The sequence below is a fragment of the Panthera uncia genome, chromosome A2 (genome assembly GCF_023721935.1).
Source record: "Panthera uncia isolate 11264 chromosome A2, Puncia_PCG_1.0, whole genome shotgun sequence".
Taxonomy (NCBI): Eukaryota; Metazoa; Chordata; class Mammalia; order Carnivora; family Felidae; genus Panthera; species Panthera uncia.
Window position 1 is genome coordinate 44,843,164 of NC_064816.1, and position 16,354 is coordinate 44,859,517.

The 16,354-nt window shown below is 44.4% G+C and overlaps 1 protein-coding gene across 3 annotated transcripts in view; it reads left to right on the forward strand.

The window, feature by feature from the left end:
* ITPR1 (inositol 1,4,5-trisphosphate receptor type 1) overlaps nucleotides 1–16,354 on the forward strand; it is a 331,898-nt gene that overhangs the window by 257,649 nt on the left and 57,895 nt on the right. For all 3 annotated transcript variants that reach the window (XM_049640899.1, XM_049640900.1, XM_049640901.1), the window contains 6 exons: nucleotides 340–520; nucleotides 2,462–2,715; nucleotides 8,637–8,837; nucleotides 10,377–10,487; nucleotides 12,641–12,736; nucleotides 15,239–15,361. In XM_049640899.1, the coding sequence (XP_049496856.1) occupies nucleotides 340–520; nucleotides 2,462–2,715; nucleotides 8,637–8,837; nucleotides 10,377–10,487; nucleotides 12,641–12,736; nucleotides 15,239–15,361 (966 nt within the window). The remainder of the gene's footprint in view (nucleotides 1–339; nucleotides 521–2,461; nucleotides 2,716–8,636; nucleotides 8,838–10,376; nucleotides 10,488–12,640; nucleotides 12,737–15,238; nucleotides 15,362–16,354) is intronic.

A 16,354-nucleotide genomic window follows, 5' to 3' on the forward strand; every position in this document is an offset into this window, starting at 1 on the left:
AATACATTGTTTCCTTTGTTAATGGCGTTGTTTTGCAGGGGCTTGTTCTTAGTAGGCTGGAATCTCCCCAACACCCCTTAGCATGCTTCCCAAGCCTATATGACTGCTCCATCAAAGACATCCATGGCAGGTTGCTTTAAGGTCCCTGTTTAGAAAACCTCAGGCCATACAATCCAGAGAATGATAGTGCATAGAACCGTGTTTAACTTTGGTCTGAACTATAAACTGTTTGTGAGGTTTTGTTGGCTGGCTCTGGTCTCCATGAGGTTTTGGTGTCCTGAGTGGGATTCAATCACTGATCTGTCACAGTGTTGAAAATCCGTGGGTTTTCTTTGGCAGCACTCCTTTTTCTGCCGGTTAACAGAAGATAAGAAGTCGGAAAAATTCTTCAAGGTCTTCTATGACCGAATGAAGGTGGCCCAGCAGGAAATCAAGGCAACAGTGACTGTGAACACCAGTGACTTGGGGAATAAAAAGAAAGATGATGAGATAGACAGGGATGCCCCATCACGGAAAAAAGGTAAGTGCTCTCCTGCGCATGGCCCTCTCACCAGCTGGACTTCTAGACTCCAAACTTTATTCTGTCTCAGGCTTTCAGAAAGAAGCACACCATTCTGGTTATGATCTAATTCTTCCTGAATAACCTGAGCTGAATTGCTGTGCCTTGGTGTTTCTTCTTGTATAAAAAGAAAAAAAAAATTAACATACCTTCTTCTTGGTGACAGGGTTTTTTTGGCAGGAAATCCATTTGTAATTTTCTCTGTAATTTTTAATTTAATGTTACAAAATGTTAATTAAGATATACACTTTATTTTTTTTTTAATGTTTATTTATTTTTGAGACAGAGAGAGAGCATGAACGGGGGAGGAGCAGAGAGAGAGGGAGACAGAATCCAAAGTAGGTTCCAGGCTCCGAGCCGTCAGCACAGAGCCCAACTCGGGGCTCGAACCCACGGACCATGAGATTGTGACCTGAGCCGAAGTCGGACGCTTAACCGACTGAGCCACCCAGGGGCCCCGAAGATATACACTTTAAAACTGGGTGTCTAGGGGCGCCTGGGTGGCTCTGTCGGTTAAGTGTCCGACTTCGGCTCAGGTCATGATCTCGCGGTCTGTGAGTTCGAGCCCCGCGTCGGGCTCTGTGCTGACAGCTCAGAGCCTGGAGCCTGTTTCGGATTCTCTGTCTCCCTCTCTCTCTCTGCCCCTCCCCTGTTCACTCTCTGTCTCTCTCTGTCTCAAAAATAAATAAACGTTAAAAAAAAAATTAAAAAAAAACTGGGTGTCTATCCTTTGTCAGCTAATTCTCCCTTATGTTAAAAAATATTTGAAAGTTTCTAAAGTTGTATGCATGATGTCACTTAAAGAGAAATAATACTTAGATGCACCAGGGTTGGAGTAAAATGGCCGTGAGCAGGTGACTTAGCCACTCTGAGTCTCTCTTTTTTTTTTTTTTTATGTTTAGAACTGGGTTTCTGAGCCATAGTGCATTTGGCATTTGGAGAATTCGTTGCTGGAGGGGGCTGTCTTGTGCACTGTAGGATGTTTAACAGCATATGTTAAACAGCATACTCTACCCAGTAGATGCCATTAGCCTGCTCCCACTGCCAACTGAAAGTGTCTCCAGATTTTGCTAATTGTCCCCTGGGTGGGGATGGGGGAAAATCAGCCTCAGTTTATAACCACTGGTCTAGAATCGGAATTAAGAAAAGAAGAAAGGCTAATATTTGCTAAGTGCTTCCTATGAACCAGGTACTGTTCAAAGTCCTTTATTACATCCTTTAGTTCGCTTATAACTGAAGTTAACCCTGTAAAATAGATAGGATTGTTATCCCCATTTTACTGATGAGGAAACTGAGGCACAGAGATTAACTTGTCCTTGTTAAGGCTATGTAGCAAGTAGGCAGCAGAGCCAGCGTTCAAACCCAGGCAGTCTGGGTGCAGTGTGTCACCTTCTTAAAGCTAATGCCTATTTACCTCACAGGGTTACTCTGAGGATTAGATGAGATAATATACATCAGGTGCTTAACCACAGTGTCTCCGCACTTAATAAAGGGCTCAGTCAATTGTCATTACAATAGCAGTAATTACAGTTGGAATCATTGATATGTTGACTCTCTCAGAAGCTTCTCCGGGTAGAATTTACTGATGTTCTCCCTGTTTTACAGATGAGGACACTGAGGCCCAGAGCCATATAGGTTTGTGAGGTTGACAAAGCTGATGCTAAGGCTTTTCCTCTAAAACACAGAGCAAGCATAGATGAAATGTCAGAGCCGTGAGCAAGTTGGCATGGCTTGACTCAGTTTTAATCCTAAGGACTAAGAGAAGTGACTTCATGGAGTATTTTGCCAGCCTTGAAGATTTATATGAATACCAGAACTTAGATATTTGAACCTCTTCTTTCATGCAGTGAATAGTACTCCTGAGGCGTGAGCAGCATTGATCATCTCACATTTGCATTCCAGCCAAAGAGCCCTCGACACAAATAACAGAAGAGGTCCGAGATCAGCTCCTGGAGGCCTCTGCTGCCACGAGGAAAGCCTTCACCACCTTCAGGAGGGAGGCTGACCCCGACGATCACTACCCGTCTGGGGAAGGTGCCCAGGCTACGGCAGACAAGACCAAGGATGACCTGGAGATGAGTGCAGTCATCACCATCATGCAGCCCATTCTCCGGTTCCTGCAGCTCCTGTGTGAAAACCACAACCGAGACCTGCAGGTGAGGCTGGGCCCTGGGAGTTGCAGCTCCTCAGAGCTGCCGGCAGCCTCAGACGTCTCAGCTCCTCTCCCTGCCACCAGCATCCTTGAGTTGAGGACCCAGAATGGTTCTGACATATGGGCAACTGAGGTGTTTGTCTCTCTGTCTTCCACACCATCTCCTCAGGGACAGGAACCAAATCTCTTGTTCACCAGTACAGGTGCCTACTTCGTACATATTTAAATGTGGGTATGTACCTCTGTGTGCTTGCATGTGGTAGCATGCCCCTGTTTGGCACAGGTAAAACTTGGATGGATGGATGGATGGATGGATGGATGGATGATTAAATATACAAGACTTAGAAAATCTGACACATAGAAAGTTTCAATTCATTTAAGCAATGGTTGGTTGAATGAAGTGGCCTACCAGGGTTTATACAAATCGGTGTTTAAATATATGTGTTGAACTGATTATTCCAGAAATCTTCTGTTCACTTTTTTATTGTTGGAAAGAAAACAATGGCCAATGTTTATCAGGCACTTAGGGTATGTTGGATACTAAGTGTTGCTGATCCCCTTGTACTTGTTTTACAGATGAGGGAACTGAGGTTCAGGGGACATAGTTAGGGAGTGCAGAGCTGGGACTTGAACCCAGACCATCTGGGAGATGGTAATGCTCATGTGTTCAAGAACTACGTTAAGACAGCATATTTTCTCCTTTGTAAAGTTTGCCCACCAGCGAAGCCTATATGGAACGGCTAAGGGTGGATTCCAGAGATAAGTTTCTTTTTACTGAATGGGAATAGATCTGTGGAGCCCCTCACTGTTTAGGAGAAGCATGCTAGAGTACCAGGTCCTTGGCCATTGCCTGGTTTTGCTGTTGGCTTTTGGGAAAAACACCCTTCTGTGCCTAAAAGGGATTGAGGATTAACAAGAAAAGTGTGTCTGAACAACTCTGCTAAGATAGAATATTTTCTCCTAAAATAAACAAGTTGGCAGTGATACTTTAGTTCTTTGAATAATGATGGTATGAAAAGAAAATTCTAGTCCACACGTGGCAAATTAAAGGTGCTGTCTTAAAATATTTGTATTGCTGACTTTATCAGATGATTTGATGGCCTTCATATGTCACCTGTAGCCAGACCATTCAGGGTCAGGGCCATAAATCCCTCATACTTAAAACTTGCCACAGAGTCTCTGCCTGGAGAAGTTGAGTAAGAAATTACATTGTTACATGGTAAGACAGAATAATGAAATGTAACTGGGTGAAGTCTGCAGTATTAATTACTTCTACACTGGTTTTTATTTTTAATCACATTGGTCTGAAGAGCCTGAGCTTTGAAAAGGGAGGTGTATCCAAGGTCATCATCAATTGGCCAGATTTGGCCCATATTTAAAACTGAAAGAGTTTTCCCTAACCCCCATTGTCTTCCATTTTGCTGTTCATTCACTTCCTCCATTGACCTTCCCTGCTTGATCCCTCTCTGTGTCTGAGTGTGGGATCCTGGCTGTTTTTTTTTCCTTGCCTGTTGCTCAAATATTCCTACTTTGGACTTGGACCGTGTTGGCCCTAGATCCACTGGCCTGGGAACTGTGTAGCTCAGTCGGGTTGAACAAAGTACTCATGACTCAAAGATGCAGGGATTGGTTATTGTCTCATTGGCTGGTGTTCTTGTGTCTGCAGGCCAGCTCTGTCCTTTCCACCTTCCATACGTACACCATTAGTCACAAGGGAGACTGGCCATGGGAGTGTGAATGACACCAGGGAAAGCCAGGCTGTCCTACCAGCAGGAAAGCAAAGTCATTTGTGGCATCTTTGTGGATGGGGGGGACCTCCCTGCTGCTGGGGCTATTTCTAGGCTGAGCTGAGTGGTCAGAACCCTGTACTGTTCCCCTGTACTGCTGTCACTGGTCTCCACCAACCTCAGGCTCCGGAGGGAAGTGGGTTGAGACTGTGCCTGTGCATGTATGTTTATTTCATCATCTCGGTGAATACCTGCTCTGTGCCTGGCATTGGTGGCAATAGAGACCTCACCCTTTCCCTCACAGACCTGAGAGTCTAGGGCAGGAGCCACCCGGGGAAACCCAAGATTGCTGTGCAGCATGCTGAGTGCTGTCGTGGTGTCATCTTAAGGGTTTTGTGGGTTCAGAGCAGGCAAACCAGCCCCCTTTGCTGGGTCTAGGAAGGCTTCTCAGAGGAGCTCATATCTGCTGAGTCCTGAACTAACACAAGACTACCTTGAGTAACATCCCTCCACAGATGTTGGAGAGGCCGTCCTGATGGTTCTGGTTTCGCACACCTGTTCTCACGGCCCCCTGCCCACCTCTTGATTTCACGTCTTCACCAGCACGTGCACATCCCGCTGTGGAAGCAGAGTAAGGCTTTCATTGCTGGAGTTCACCTTTTCTCATCTGGAAGTCATCACAGTTTCTATTTTTCACCTTAGCTCGTCACGAAATTCTGCTTTGACCTAAGGCCCTAAGAACCCCATGGGCAGAAGGACCTGTTAATGAGTCCGTTCATACACTTGGTTCTCCAACACATTGCTCTATGGAAAACAGTAGTATTGACTGAAAGGGGAGTATATAGTATATTTGTGTGTGTGTGTGTGTGTGTGTGTGTGTGTGTGTGTGTATTTTTTTCTTTTTTTTTAGTCTTAGCAACTTAAAAAAAAAGTCTTAGCAGCTTAATCTTTGAAAGTATCATAAAGATTATCCAAGTCAGTGGTGTTACACTTTTTGGTTTTGGCCACAGAATCCTCTGTTTAAGATCTTATGCAGAAATGTAGTAAGTAAAGCAGATGAAAGCCAAACTTCTCTGTTCAGAGTAGAAACTACAGATGACAAGAACTTTCCTTTTCTCCCTTACCTACCAGAGCCCTGAGAGGCAGGGCATTCTGGGTTTCCCCCAGAGTCCTATAGGGCCCAGTTGGAAAACCAATGATCTTAAACCAGTGGTTCACAAGGATGAAGGTTAGAATCATCTAGAGATGTTGATAAAATTACATTTGTAGAAATCTTGTTCTCAAAATTACGGTTTTGAGCAGGATTTAGCTACTCTGAACACCACCCTGTTGGCTGTGTTCCAGACCAGATGGTGGATCTCTGGGTCACGGTTTTCTTGTGTACCAAAGGGAGGAGAAGACATTCTCATGAGGACAGAATGATTGCCTCCCTGGTATAAACAAGTGGAGAAAAACCCTGAGGAGAAGGAATCCAGCCTTTTGAATTTGCCCAGCATTGCTTGTCATATTTATAACCTTAACTTTCCTGTTGGTAAATGCTCAGTAGAGATAAGGCCACTGCATTTGGCTTTGCCAAACAGGCAGTGGCTGCCTTAAGCAAGCTTCATTCACAGTAGTAAGAAACTTGATGGGAAGGACTATTCTTGAGCCATTTTGCCTGTGCTTTTGAACCTTCCCCTGAAAGGTTGGCTTTGCTTTTCACCTGGGTTAAGGAATGCAGGTCTCTGGCCACTGACAGCTGTGTGAGAACAGATTTGAAGTCTTTCATTCCTTAATTCACACATATCGACCTGGCCCCTTGCCCTCCAAGGAAGACCACAGAAAGAACAGGTCTTCTCCAGCCTAAACAAGGCAGGGTACTGTGCACTAAGGGTGAGATCTATTCCCTGAACATGGAAACAGTCCCTGTGAGCCTCCTAGTGAGTGACACCCATCTATTTTTGTAGAGGACAAAAGGAAATGGATCTGAACTAGGAAGGAGAGATTGTGGCTCAACACCCTGCAAAAACCATGAGCTATGGGAGAGGCTTTCAAGAAAGGGCAGCCAGCTATCTTCATGGGGAGTTGAAACATAACAGCCTTGAAGACTTCCTAGGTCTCCTTTCCTCCATCCGTTCAATTTAATTCAGATTATTTTAGCCAGTGTTGATGAAACACCTGGCATGTTCTGGTCCCTGTGCCTGCTGCCAGGCACCCCGTGCCGTCAGCATGGTCCTGGGCAGAGCTGACAGACATCTCTATAAGCACATCACAAAGTGTAAGGAGGGGCAAGAGAGGTGTGTGCCATTTCTGATCTTGTTGGAGTCAGGATAGAGACTCAGACGGGCTGCCTGAAACAAGTGACTTGAGACCCCATCCTGAAGGAAGAGGAGTCATCAGGGTGGCAGGCAGAGAGAATAAGTGGCTAAAGCCCCAGAGGAAAGAGAATGAGGAACACTCTTAAACACGAGTTTAAGAGGCAGATGGCCTGGAGAGCCATGCTATAAATTTCAGCCTTGGACAGCCAGGCTGTTTCCTGTTCTCTTCCTGAATACGTCTCTATTCCTCTCTGCATGATAAGGGGCTCAGCTAGGCCCTCCAACAAGTAGCACCTTCCCTGGGCAGCTGGATCGAGGAATGGCTGTGGGACCCTACTGTGGCTTTCCATGGCCCTTAGAAAAACAATCCCCTTATGAAAGCCCACATGGTTCCAAATCATCTGTCCTTTGCTCCACCACCCTCCCAGACCTGGAAGATTGTTCAGTTTTTAGACTAATTAGACAGACGAGCATAAAGGACTAAAGTTATGCGAGGGCTAGGGGGAAACGGTTAGTTTGATGGGTCAAGCATTAAACTTTGTTACCAGCTTTTAATCTGTATATTTATATTTTAATTTTACAAGGAATACTTGAATAGGGTCTTTCTATAAAAGTTTAGATATAAGTAAGTATTTAGTTAAAAAGAATTGTCCCTCTCCCCATCCCTACCTCTCTACTCAGAACTATCGTTGGTTTGGACAACAAACCAACTGGTTGGTTGTATCTTTCCAGTCATCCTTCTATATTTTTGGATGGGAGCAGTATATACATATTAATTTGCTATTTACCTTCTAGTTTTTTTAACTTTTAACAGTATGTCCTAGAGATCTTTCCATTTTGGCAGGTATTGACCTCACTTGGTGTTTCTAAATTGTAATAGTAAATGATGTTGATATGCTATAATTTATTTAACTACTCCCCATTTGATGGGCGTTTAGGTTGTTTCCAGTTCTTGACTATTATAAACACTGCTATAGTGAACTTCCAATACATAGTTTGTGAATAGAATTCATTATTTTATAGAAGTGGAATTACCACATCAAAGGTATCTTTGACGTTTATTTTATCTTTTGTTTATATCTTTTTATATAGTACCAGTCATCTATGGTAAACGTAACTTTTATAATTTTGCTTAAAAGAATATTTGCAGTTAATTTTTGCTTCTTTTTAAGAAGAGTCACTGGCAAAAATCTCCTCTTCATCAAAATAGACTCTGCTTTGTGAGGTGGTTGAATGTGGTTTACTTGATTTTATGGAGGAAGTACCTGCTCTTACATCTCTTGTTAACATGATCTGTTTAGCTGGAGAACATATATTTGGGCACAAGCGCACAAACATTTACTCATTCCTGCCCCTTCCTTTAAGAATTAATGGAAATAGCCAAAAATGACAACCTAGGTTCCTGCCATGGCAGTGGGCTTAGGTCAGCTTATGACACCTTATTTTGTGATGAGCCGTCCCTAGTACTAAGCTGTAGGCATTCAGCATCCAGACTACACCATCATCTTTTAAACATAACCATTGCCCCTTGAAATGTCAAATGCCTCTGAACCTAATACCTGCTGGGAGGAGCATGGGCTGGAGTGGGAAAGAGAGAAAGGAGAACTCCGAAAGGCTTTAGGCATCTGAAGTGGGCTGTCGAAGAGGACCCTTCCTCCCCCAGCATCATGTAGAAAAGCACCTTGGAGAACAAGCTCCCGTGTTTGGTGGCCATTGCCATAGATCAAGTCCACAGTTGACTATCTTGGGGGCTCTTTTCTCCGGTGCTGCATCTCTCTTCATAACTGCTGATCAATTCTGGACATCAACCAATTAGATACTAGCAAAATGTCACTATGTATGACCTTTTCCCTCTTCTCTCCTACTTTGCTGCCCCGATGCTGGGGACTGCCCAATTGTAGAACTTCCTTCGTTGTCAAAATAACAAGACCAACTACAATTTGGTGTGTGAGACACTACAGTTCCTGGACTGTATTTGCGGAAGCACTACTGGAGGTCTTGGTCTTCTCGGGCTCTATATAAACGAAAAGAACGTAGCCCTTATCAACCAAACCCTGGAAAGTCTGACTGAATACTGTCAAGGACCGTGCCATGAGAACCAGGTACCTCCATTTTTATTTGGGAGTGGGGAAAAAACAAAGTTCATCATTTTGGAAATGTTATTGACAGGAACTAGTTCAGAAGTCACACAGCATTTGCCTAGTGGACTAGGAGGTCGCAACAACTAGAGATCTTTTTTCCAGCAGTCAAGAAGGAGCTTTGGTGCTTTATTATGCTTCAAGATTTGACCTAACCACAGGCATTGGAAGACTTATCCTTGGTCTCCATGCTTGGCATGGCGTGGCTTGGCTTGGTTTGAATGTCCAAACTTAACTGACTAGAGATAAATAATGAAGTTGGTGTTAAATTAAGACACACAAGAACTGGGCTCTATTTTGAACACTAGGAAAGCTACTTAATGGAAAAAGATTGAAACCTACCTAGAGAGAGAAACCTTGCTACACACAAGACAGCTTGAAAACAGTATGAGAAAATGTTTGGTTGAAATTTAAACACCACATTCAGAGAAAAGAATGAATGACCCATTAGTCTTGATTTTGGCCTCTCAAGAAGTAGATTTTTGGAGGGGAACCCAATGGTTCCTAGAGTAAAACTGTTGCTTTTATCCATGACATATTGCCAACTTTGTGAGTTTTTGCATTGATACTAGGATGATTATGATTTTTTACTCAACCGAGCTCTGTCCTGGGGGATAGATGGACCCGGAAATTGCCAGTCCTAAATCCAGTAGACAGGGAAGGTGTGATACGCTATATTACATGGGGAGCAAGTCCAGGGACTTCACTCAGGGGAGAAAAATGCTTTACAAAAGGGACAACCTTTTGTTTTTCAAACACACCTGGTCATAGTTTGGTATAAGTACCAGGCTCGCTTGTTGTTGGATCCACTTTCATCGCCTGGTTCACTGGTGAGACAGGTGGTATAGTCAAAGTTAAAATGAAAAGGAACAAAAAAAAATTATAGCAGGCTTGAAGGAAAAGGCTTTATCTAACATCTAAGTGAATTTCCTTATAACCTCAAGTTTGCTTTTCTGCCAAACATGGGTCTGTCAAAAGGAACATACTAGAGTGGATTCTGTTGCAAATGGGGACCTTACCTGGAGGAAGATGATTAATCTTGGTATTGTGTGAATTAAACAGGAAACTTGCTTTCCAGGCTTAAGTCTTAAGCAAAAGTATGCAATACGAAAGCCGAGTGATGTAGAGAGAATGGAACACACCTTTAAAGGGGAAAACAGGGCTCAGAACTCAGAATCAGTCACACACTGTATTTTCCCTTAAGAACAAAAGCCAACTGTATTGCACTATTTGGATTAGACACGACTAATTTATCAGTTACAGTGCATGGGGACTTTCCTGCTGTTTACTGTTAATTCTGAAACTAGCGATTTTCATCTGTCTTTTATTTTTACCACTTTCTCACGGAAAATTTGCAGCTCTCCCCTAGAGACATTACTAGGAGTGGCACGCATTGTGTTGAAATAGCAGTTGAGCCTGTTGGCTTTTGACATCTGATTTATGACCAGCATTTGTGTAAAGATCTGTGTATGTGTGTGTTTGTGTGCGTGCGTGTTTTCTCAGAACTGCATAGCCACCCATGAATCCAATGGCATTGACATCATCACAGCCCTGATCCTTAATGACATCAATCCTTTGGGAAAGAAGAGGATGGACCTTGTATTGGAACTGAAGGCAAGTAGGAATTGAAAGCAAAAGACAGGAGCATGTGAAAATAGTTACTTTGTGTTTTTCCTCAGCACGTGATATGGTCAGTGTTAGGAAACTAAATACAGTTCTCTTAGATAAGTGAATGGTCCATGTTGTAAGTTCTGACTGAAATGCAGAACTTCAGTCTGGCCCTCCAAATAAGAGTCTTAAGACAGGATACTCCTGGGGCAACTGCATGGCTTAGTTGGTTAAGTGTCTGACTTTGGCTCAGGCCATGATCTCATGGCTCATGGATTCGAGCCCTGCGTCAGGCTCTGTGCTAACAGCTCAGAGCCTGGAGCCTACTTCAGATTTTGTGTCTCCCTCTCTCTCTCATTTTCCTTTCCCCACTGATGCTCTGTCTCTCTCTGTCTCTCAAAAATAAAATATTAAAGCTTTTTTAATTAAAAAAAAAAAAAAAGACAGGATACTACTTCTGATGTTGCTTTCTTAAGCATCCTCCTCAAAAAACAAAATAAAACCCTCATTTGTACCCAGAGCTTCCAAAGATTCTTTAAGAGTCCAAAGATTAAACTTGCAACCTGTCTTGGTGTCTAAAGTGTATTTCAAAATGTGTTGGCCTCACTGAGCACGTTTCCATTTTAACTGTTCCCGTGTTGGGTCATGTTGAGATCCGTCCTCTATCTTATGCCCATATGCAACAGGGAACTTTTTGTCATCACCACAGAAGAGCCTAGAACTGCAGGGTTTAGCTCTAAAGCTGATCTGTATTGATTGCATAAACAGTGTCATAGGAAAGAGAGGTCATTAGGGAGGATGTTAACACAGAAGTCCACAGGAATTGCACAGTTATTTTTATTTTTCCTACACTGTTTAGAGCTGAGAGTCCAAACGGATCATTGATTTTGGGTGTATGATTTAAATGGATTTTTTGTATGTGAGCTATTTTTACTTCCTCTGACAAATTGTGTTGTAGAATTGACTTGAACATTATTCACGCTCATGTGCCGGGCTCCCATTTATCAGAATGTATATAATGAGAGCCTGAAATGACCAGAATTTCATACGCTACTGATCAGCGTTTCAGTGACTTTTCCAGCTAATCTCGTAATCTGTGGATTATGATAGAAATGTGTGTGCTCTGAAAAGCCATCAGTTGGTAGCACAGCATCCTCATTGAATTGCTGTGACCTGTACTTAGGGAGGAAAAAAATACTGCCCTCTCTTAACACAACATACCAAGAACTTTCCAGTCCTGTACACAAAGAACCATACAGGTTATCCTAGGCTCAGTCCCTAAAATGAGGTCAAGCCAAGAAGTGCAGGATGTGGGCACGTGAAAACTCTGATCTAATGGGAAATTAGGGTTTGGCATATATACGGTTCCTTTGGGTCACTTTTGTTAATTGCTGTCGGCTGTGCTCCAGTTATAATATTGGGGGTTATGAGAGCTGATAGCATTATTTTTAAAAAGGGAGGAATTACCTTAATTGCCTGCCTCCTCTGCCCTGCAAGGCTGAATAACAAGGTTTATAACCACACCTGCCCTGAAGGCATCGTGGGTCTATATAGCAGATTCTTTCCAACCACAATCACCATGAGAGTGCCAACACACACCCACAAGACCCTTAAATTTCCAGTTTTGGGGCACCCGGGTGGCTCAGTCAGTTGAGCATCTGACTTCGGCTTGAGTCATGAGTTTGAGCCCCACATCAGACTTACTGTTGTCAGCATAGAGCCCGCTTCTATTCCTCTTTCCCCTCCCCTCTCTCTGCCCCTCCCCCCACTTGCGCGCACGTGCGCTCTCTCGCTCTCGCTCGCTCTCTCTCTCTCTCTCTCTCTCTCTCACCCCCCCGTCAAAAATAAATGAACATTAAAAAAAATTTCCAATTTCCACCAAGACTTATATCAGGTAGCATTAGGGAGAAAGTATGCCCAAACAACTATGTTCCTCTTTGACCCAAATCACAGTCCACGGACATGGTTTTGGGGTCTGTAGTAGCATGTTCTCTGTTGCATACAGGTGGTTTTTGCTGTCCTAGACCCACAGGTCTTCCATGGGATAAAACGTCCGTTTAGCCAGGATGCAGGGCTTGCACCGATGTGGCACACACATTCAGGCCAGCACCCCCATGCTGCTCCTCTCCATTTCCTCCTCTCTTTCTTTGTCCAATTAGAACAATGCTTCCAAGTTGCTGCTGGCCATCATGGAGAGCAGGCACGACAGCGAGAATGCAGAGCGGATACTTTACAACATGAGGCCAAAAGAACTGGTGAGTTGGATGGCTGGTCTCCCAGCCATGACTCCATGCAGAGAGTCAGAACAGCATCTGTGGCAGAAAAGGAACCTGCTTCCTTGAGCTTTCTTAAAGATGCCACAGATCAGAAGTATAAAGACAACATTGGATTCAGGTCTACGACTCGGCTGGAAAAGTGAAGTACTACTTTGAATAAGTGGCATCTGCCCTCTCCCTGCTGTATAGCTGCCAGCGGCAGCCGCCCTTGCCCGTTGTCCCTCCTGCAAGATGGTACAGCGAGCAGTCTGGGGGCCTGGCTCTCCCTTTCTGGTGGCTCACCTTGGGCAGGCTCCTGACCGCTCTGCACCAGTTTCCTCATCCCTTAAAGGAAGATGATGATGTCATGCAGGCCTGAGGGCTGTTGAAGATGAGACAGTTCGCATCAGGCCCTTAGCCCAGTGCCCTCCGTGACCTGTAGCTCCTTCCCCCTCCTTCGTTCTTCACTGCTGCTCTCTGTACCTTGTCTGTGTCCAGAGCTAGAGAATCCCCATCTCTTCTGGCTGCCAATAGTTTGGGCAACAGAAGAATGTTTGTTGGGAGCTGATGTTCTGAGGGCTTTTTTTTTTTTTTTTTTTATAATATATATAGGAAAAACCAATCTTGCTTATTTTTGCAGGGTGATATTCACGATGGGCTGTGACTTCCAGGGCAGGGGTTAGTGCTACAACCTGTGAGACAGGCAGCTCTCAGAGACCATGAGATGGGCTGAGGAGAGAACTCTATTTGGACTTCTTCCCACACAAATAAACTGTAACCGACAGAACTAAATGAGGGCACTAAAACTTTTCTCTCGCCTGGTGACCTGTGTGCGCTGGGGGCCAGGCTAAAGTCCCTTTATGTATTCCTTGAAATAAAGTTAACAGTGAGCCCAGCTCTTTGATCTCTGAGGTCAGGAGTGAGTTCTCAGCCTGAGATGGATGTCCTCCCTGAGTTTACATAACAACTTATGTAACAGGCTTGGGGGGAGCTCCAGGTGTCCCTCGTGAGTAGGACAGAATAACTTCTCAGAGACCCCATTCCAACTCTCATAGGCCAACAACACCCCCCTGTCTTGATGGGATTAATGTCAGCCCCCAGGGTCACGCATGCCACAGACTCCTGGGATGCCCCCTTGTGGTTGGGGAACGTCATTCACAGCTCACAGGAAGTCAAGGGCTTGCTGGAACAGCCGGGTTCTAAGAATTCACATAGAAGAGAAACTAATGTCCAGGATACTTCTGCACGTATGTGTATGCATCCGTGTGAATTCTGGCACTCGTTCCATGCAACATGTTGTCTATTCAATTTGGTATTAGAACTAACAGGAAATCGAGCTCAGAGAGCGGGAATCTCAAGGATCTTTTCTCCAAATTTATTTTTCAGGGCCTGACCCGGTGTCAGTACAGAAATGTATGGCCCTCTGCATGCTTGGTCTTGGATAATGAGAAATAATTCGGGGTAATAGCGCTGTGGCAATGCAGGAAGCTGAAATGCCTTCTGAATCATTAAAGAAAATGATTAATTTTCAGTTCAACTTAGGGGTTGAAGGCATTTTGTTCTTATTCTTTGATTAAATCTTGAATGATTTGTTCATTTGATAAACATTGGCCAGGCCCTACCTTGTCCATGGCGTTTTTCTGGGCACCAGGGAGGGATTGAGAAACGAGGAGACCCAGCCCCTGGGCACTGGGTAGGGCACTGAGGTAGGTGGGAGCAGTAGACAAGTACAAAAATGTACTAGGGAATGTGTTCTGAGCGTGAAACCAGTGACATGCATGGGTCCTCTGGTAGCACATTTGAGATCAAGTCTCAGCTCACTAGCCATATGATTTCAGGAGTGCCTCTTTACTGCCCTGAGTCTGTTTCCTCATCCATAATAACTGGGAATTGTTGATATTTCATAAAATGAGGATGAGTATTAAATTCCCCAAAAGAATGTTGAAATACTAAACACAGTGTGCTTGGCACGTAGAAAGGCCTGAGTAGATGTTATTTGTTAATGGTGTTATTTTTACATGGAATAGGGACAGAGAAACGTAGATGGGAAAATGTGGAATTGGAGATAACAGTTTGGCTAGCTCTTGCTAAAGGTTAGTGGATTTCCTACTAGTTGTCCCTTGAAATGGCAAAGGTCGGAGGTTGGAGAAAGATGGTGGGAGGGAATGTGGAGATAGGAAAAGTCTGGCTTCTTGTCTACATTTGTATCATATTTTATTGTTTCAGGGAACTTCTATAACCATTGTCCCCTTCTAAGGAGACATAATACCTCTTGGTCTAGTTATAGCACCTGGGTTTAATTTCTTATGTCCGCGGAGGTTGATTGGTAGAGACTGCCCGTGACCGTGTTAAGAAGGATTCTGAGGCTGTGTCCAAACCTGGTAGGAAGCAAATGCTGAGCCTGATGAGCACTGTCTGCCCCAAGAGTGCAGACTCTAAGATGGCAGTCCTGTGTGGGTCTTCCTTGAAACAGGAGCTTCCTTTGTTTGACCACTCTTGCAGGTGGAAGTGATCAAGAAAGCCTACATGCAAGGTGAAGTGGAATTTGAGGATGGAGAAAATGGTGAGGACGGAGCTGCCTCCCCCAGGAACGTGGGGCACAACATCTACATATTAGCTCATCAGGTATGACCTGTCCCTGGGTCCCCGCGTCAGGCACGGTTTGCCTTCACTGCCAGAATTCCCAGCAGAATGTGCGCTTAAACTTGGTTCTCCCCTAAGGGTTTAACCTGGGGCTGTTTGTATTCATGGTGATGTGGTTCACAGGTACTTGTGGCAGCCTGACCCAATGTCCCGTGTTCTAGGGCTCTTCCATTTTCCCATGGGAGGGTCGTGTCCTTGGAAATCCCCACGTTTCTTAAAAGCCTTCGCACTGAGCCTTGACACTTACATAGTTTATGACTGTGTTTGGAGACAGTTGAAAGGAGTCTTAGGCTTTTCATAAATATTGATGAGTCTATCTTAACAATCTAAGAAATAAACTTCAGCTGCCTTGCCTCCTATCACGTTTAAAAATCTTTGGGAACTAACCTGTCATTATGAGTTCTTTGTGTTTGCTTTTGGGGGGTGGGGGGTGGGGAGTAGTAATTCTTCCTACCCTGGCACCAGAATGCCCTGTTTCATAACTCTCTTCCCAAGTGTCTGGGCTTTTGAAGATACTTTCTTTTTCTGGAGGCTGATATGCCTTGAGCTCGCTGATGTGTGTGGGCAGCTTGTAACTCTGCTGCAGGCTTGTGCTTCCTGTCCCTTTCACCTCGCTGGGCTAGAGGACTTAGGAATAAAGCAGTAACAGTATTGGGTGGGATGGTGTGCCCTGCTACAGCGTGCTGGCAGAAGAAAAGAAAACCATCTCCTGTCCCACATCTCTTCTACTACCCATGTTTTGCCACTCGGTGGGTTTCAGAACTTTCTGAGTGGAGACCTGTGTGGCTGTACAGAAAACCCCATCTCCCATGTGGCTGAAGAAATTGGGGGAAAGTGGGACCTCATGTTGGCATGAGCTTTCTCCATGCTGTTGTGCCACGCTCCCAAAATAGCTGCTGTGCAGAGCATACCTTGACAGGACGTAGCAAGCCTCCCGCCATCTTTGCCCTTCAGCTTACCACTGTGTATGATGCA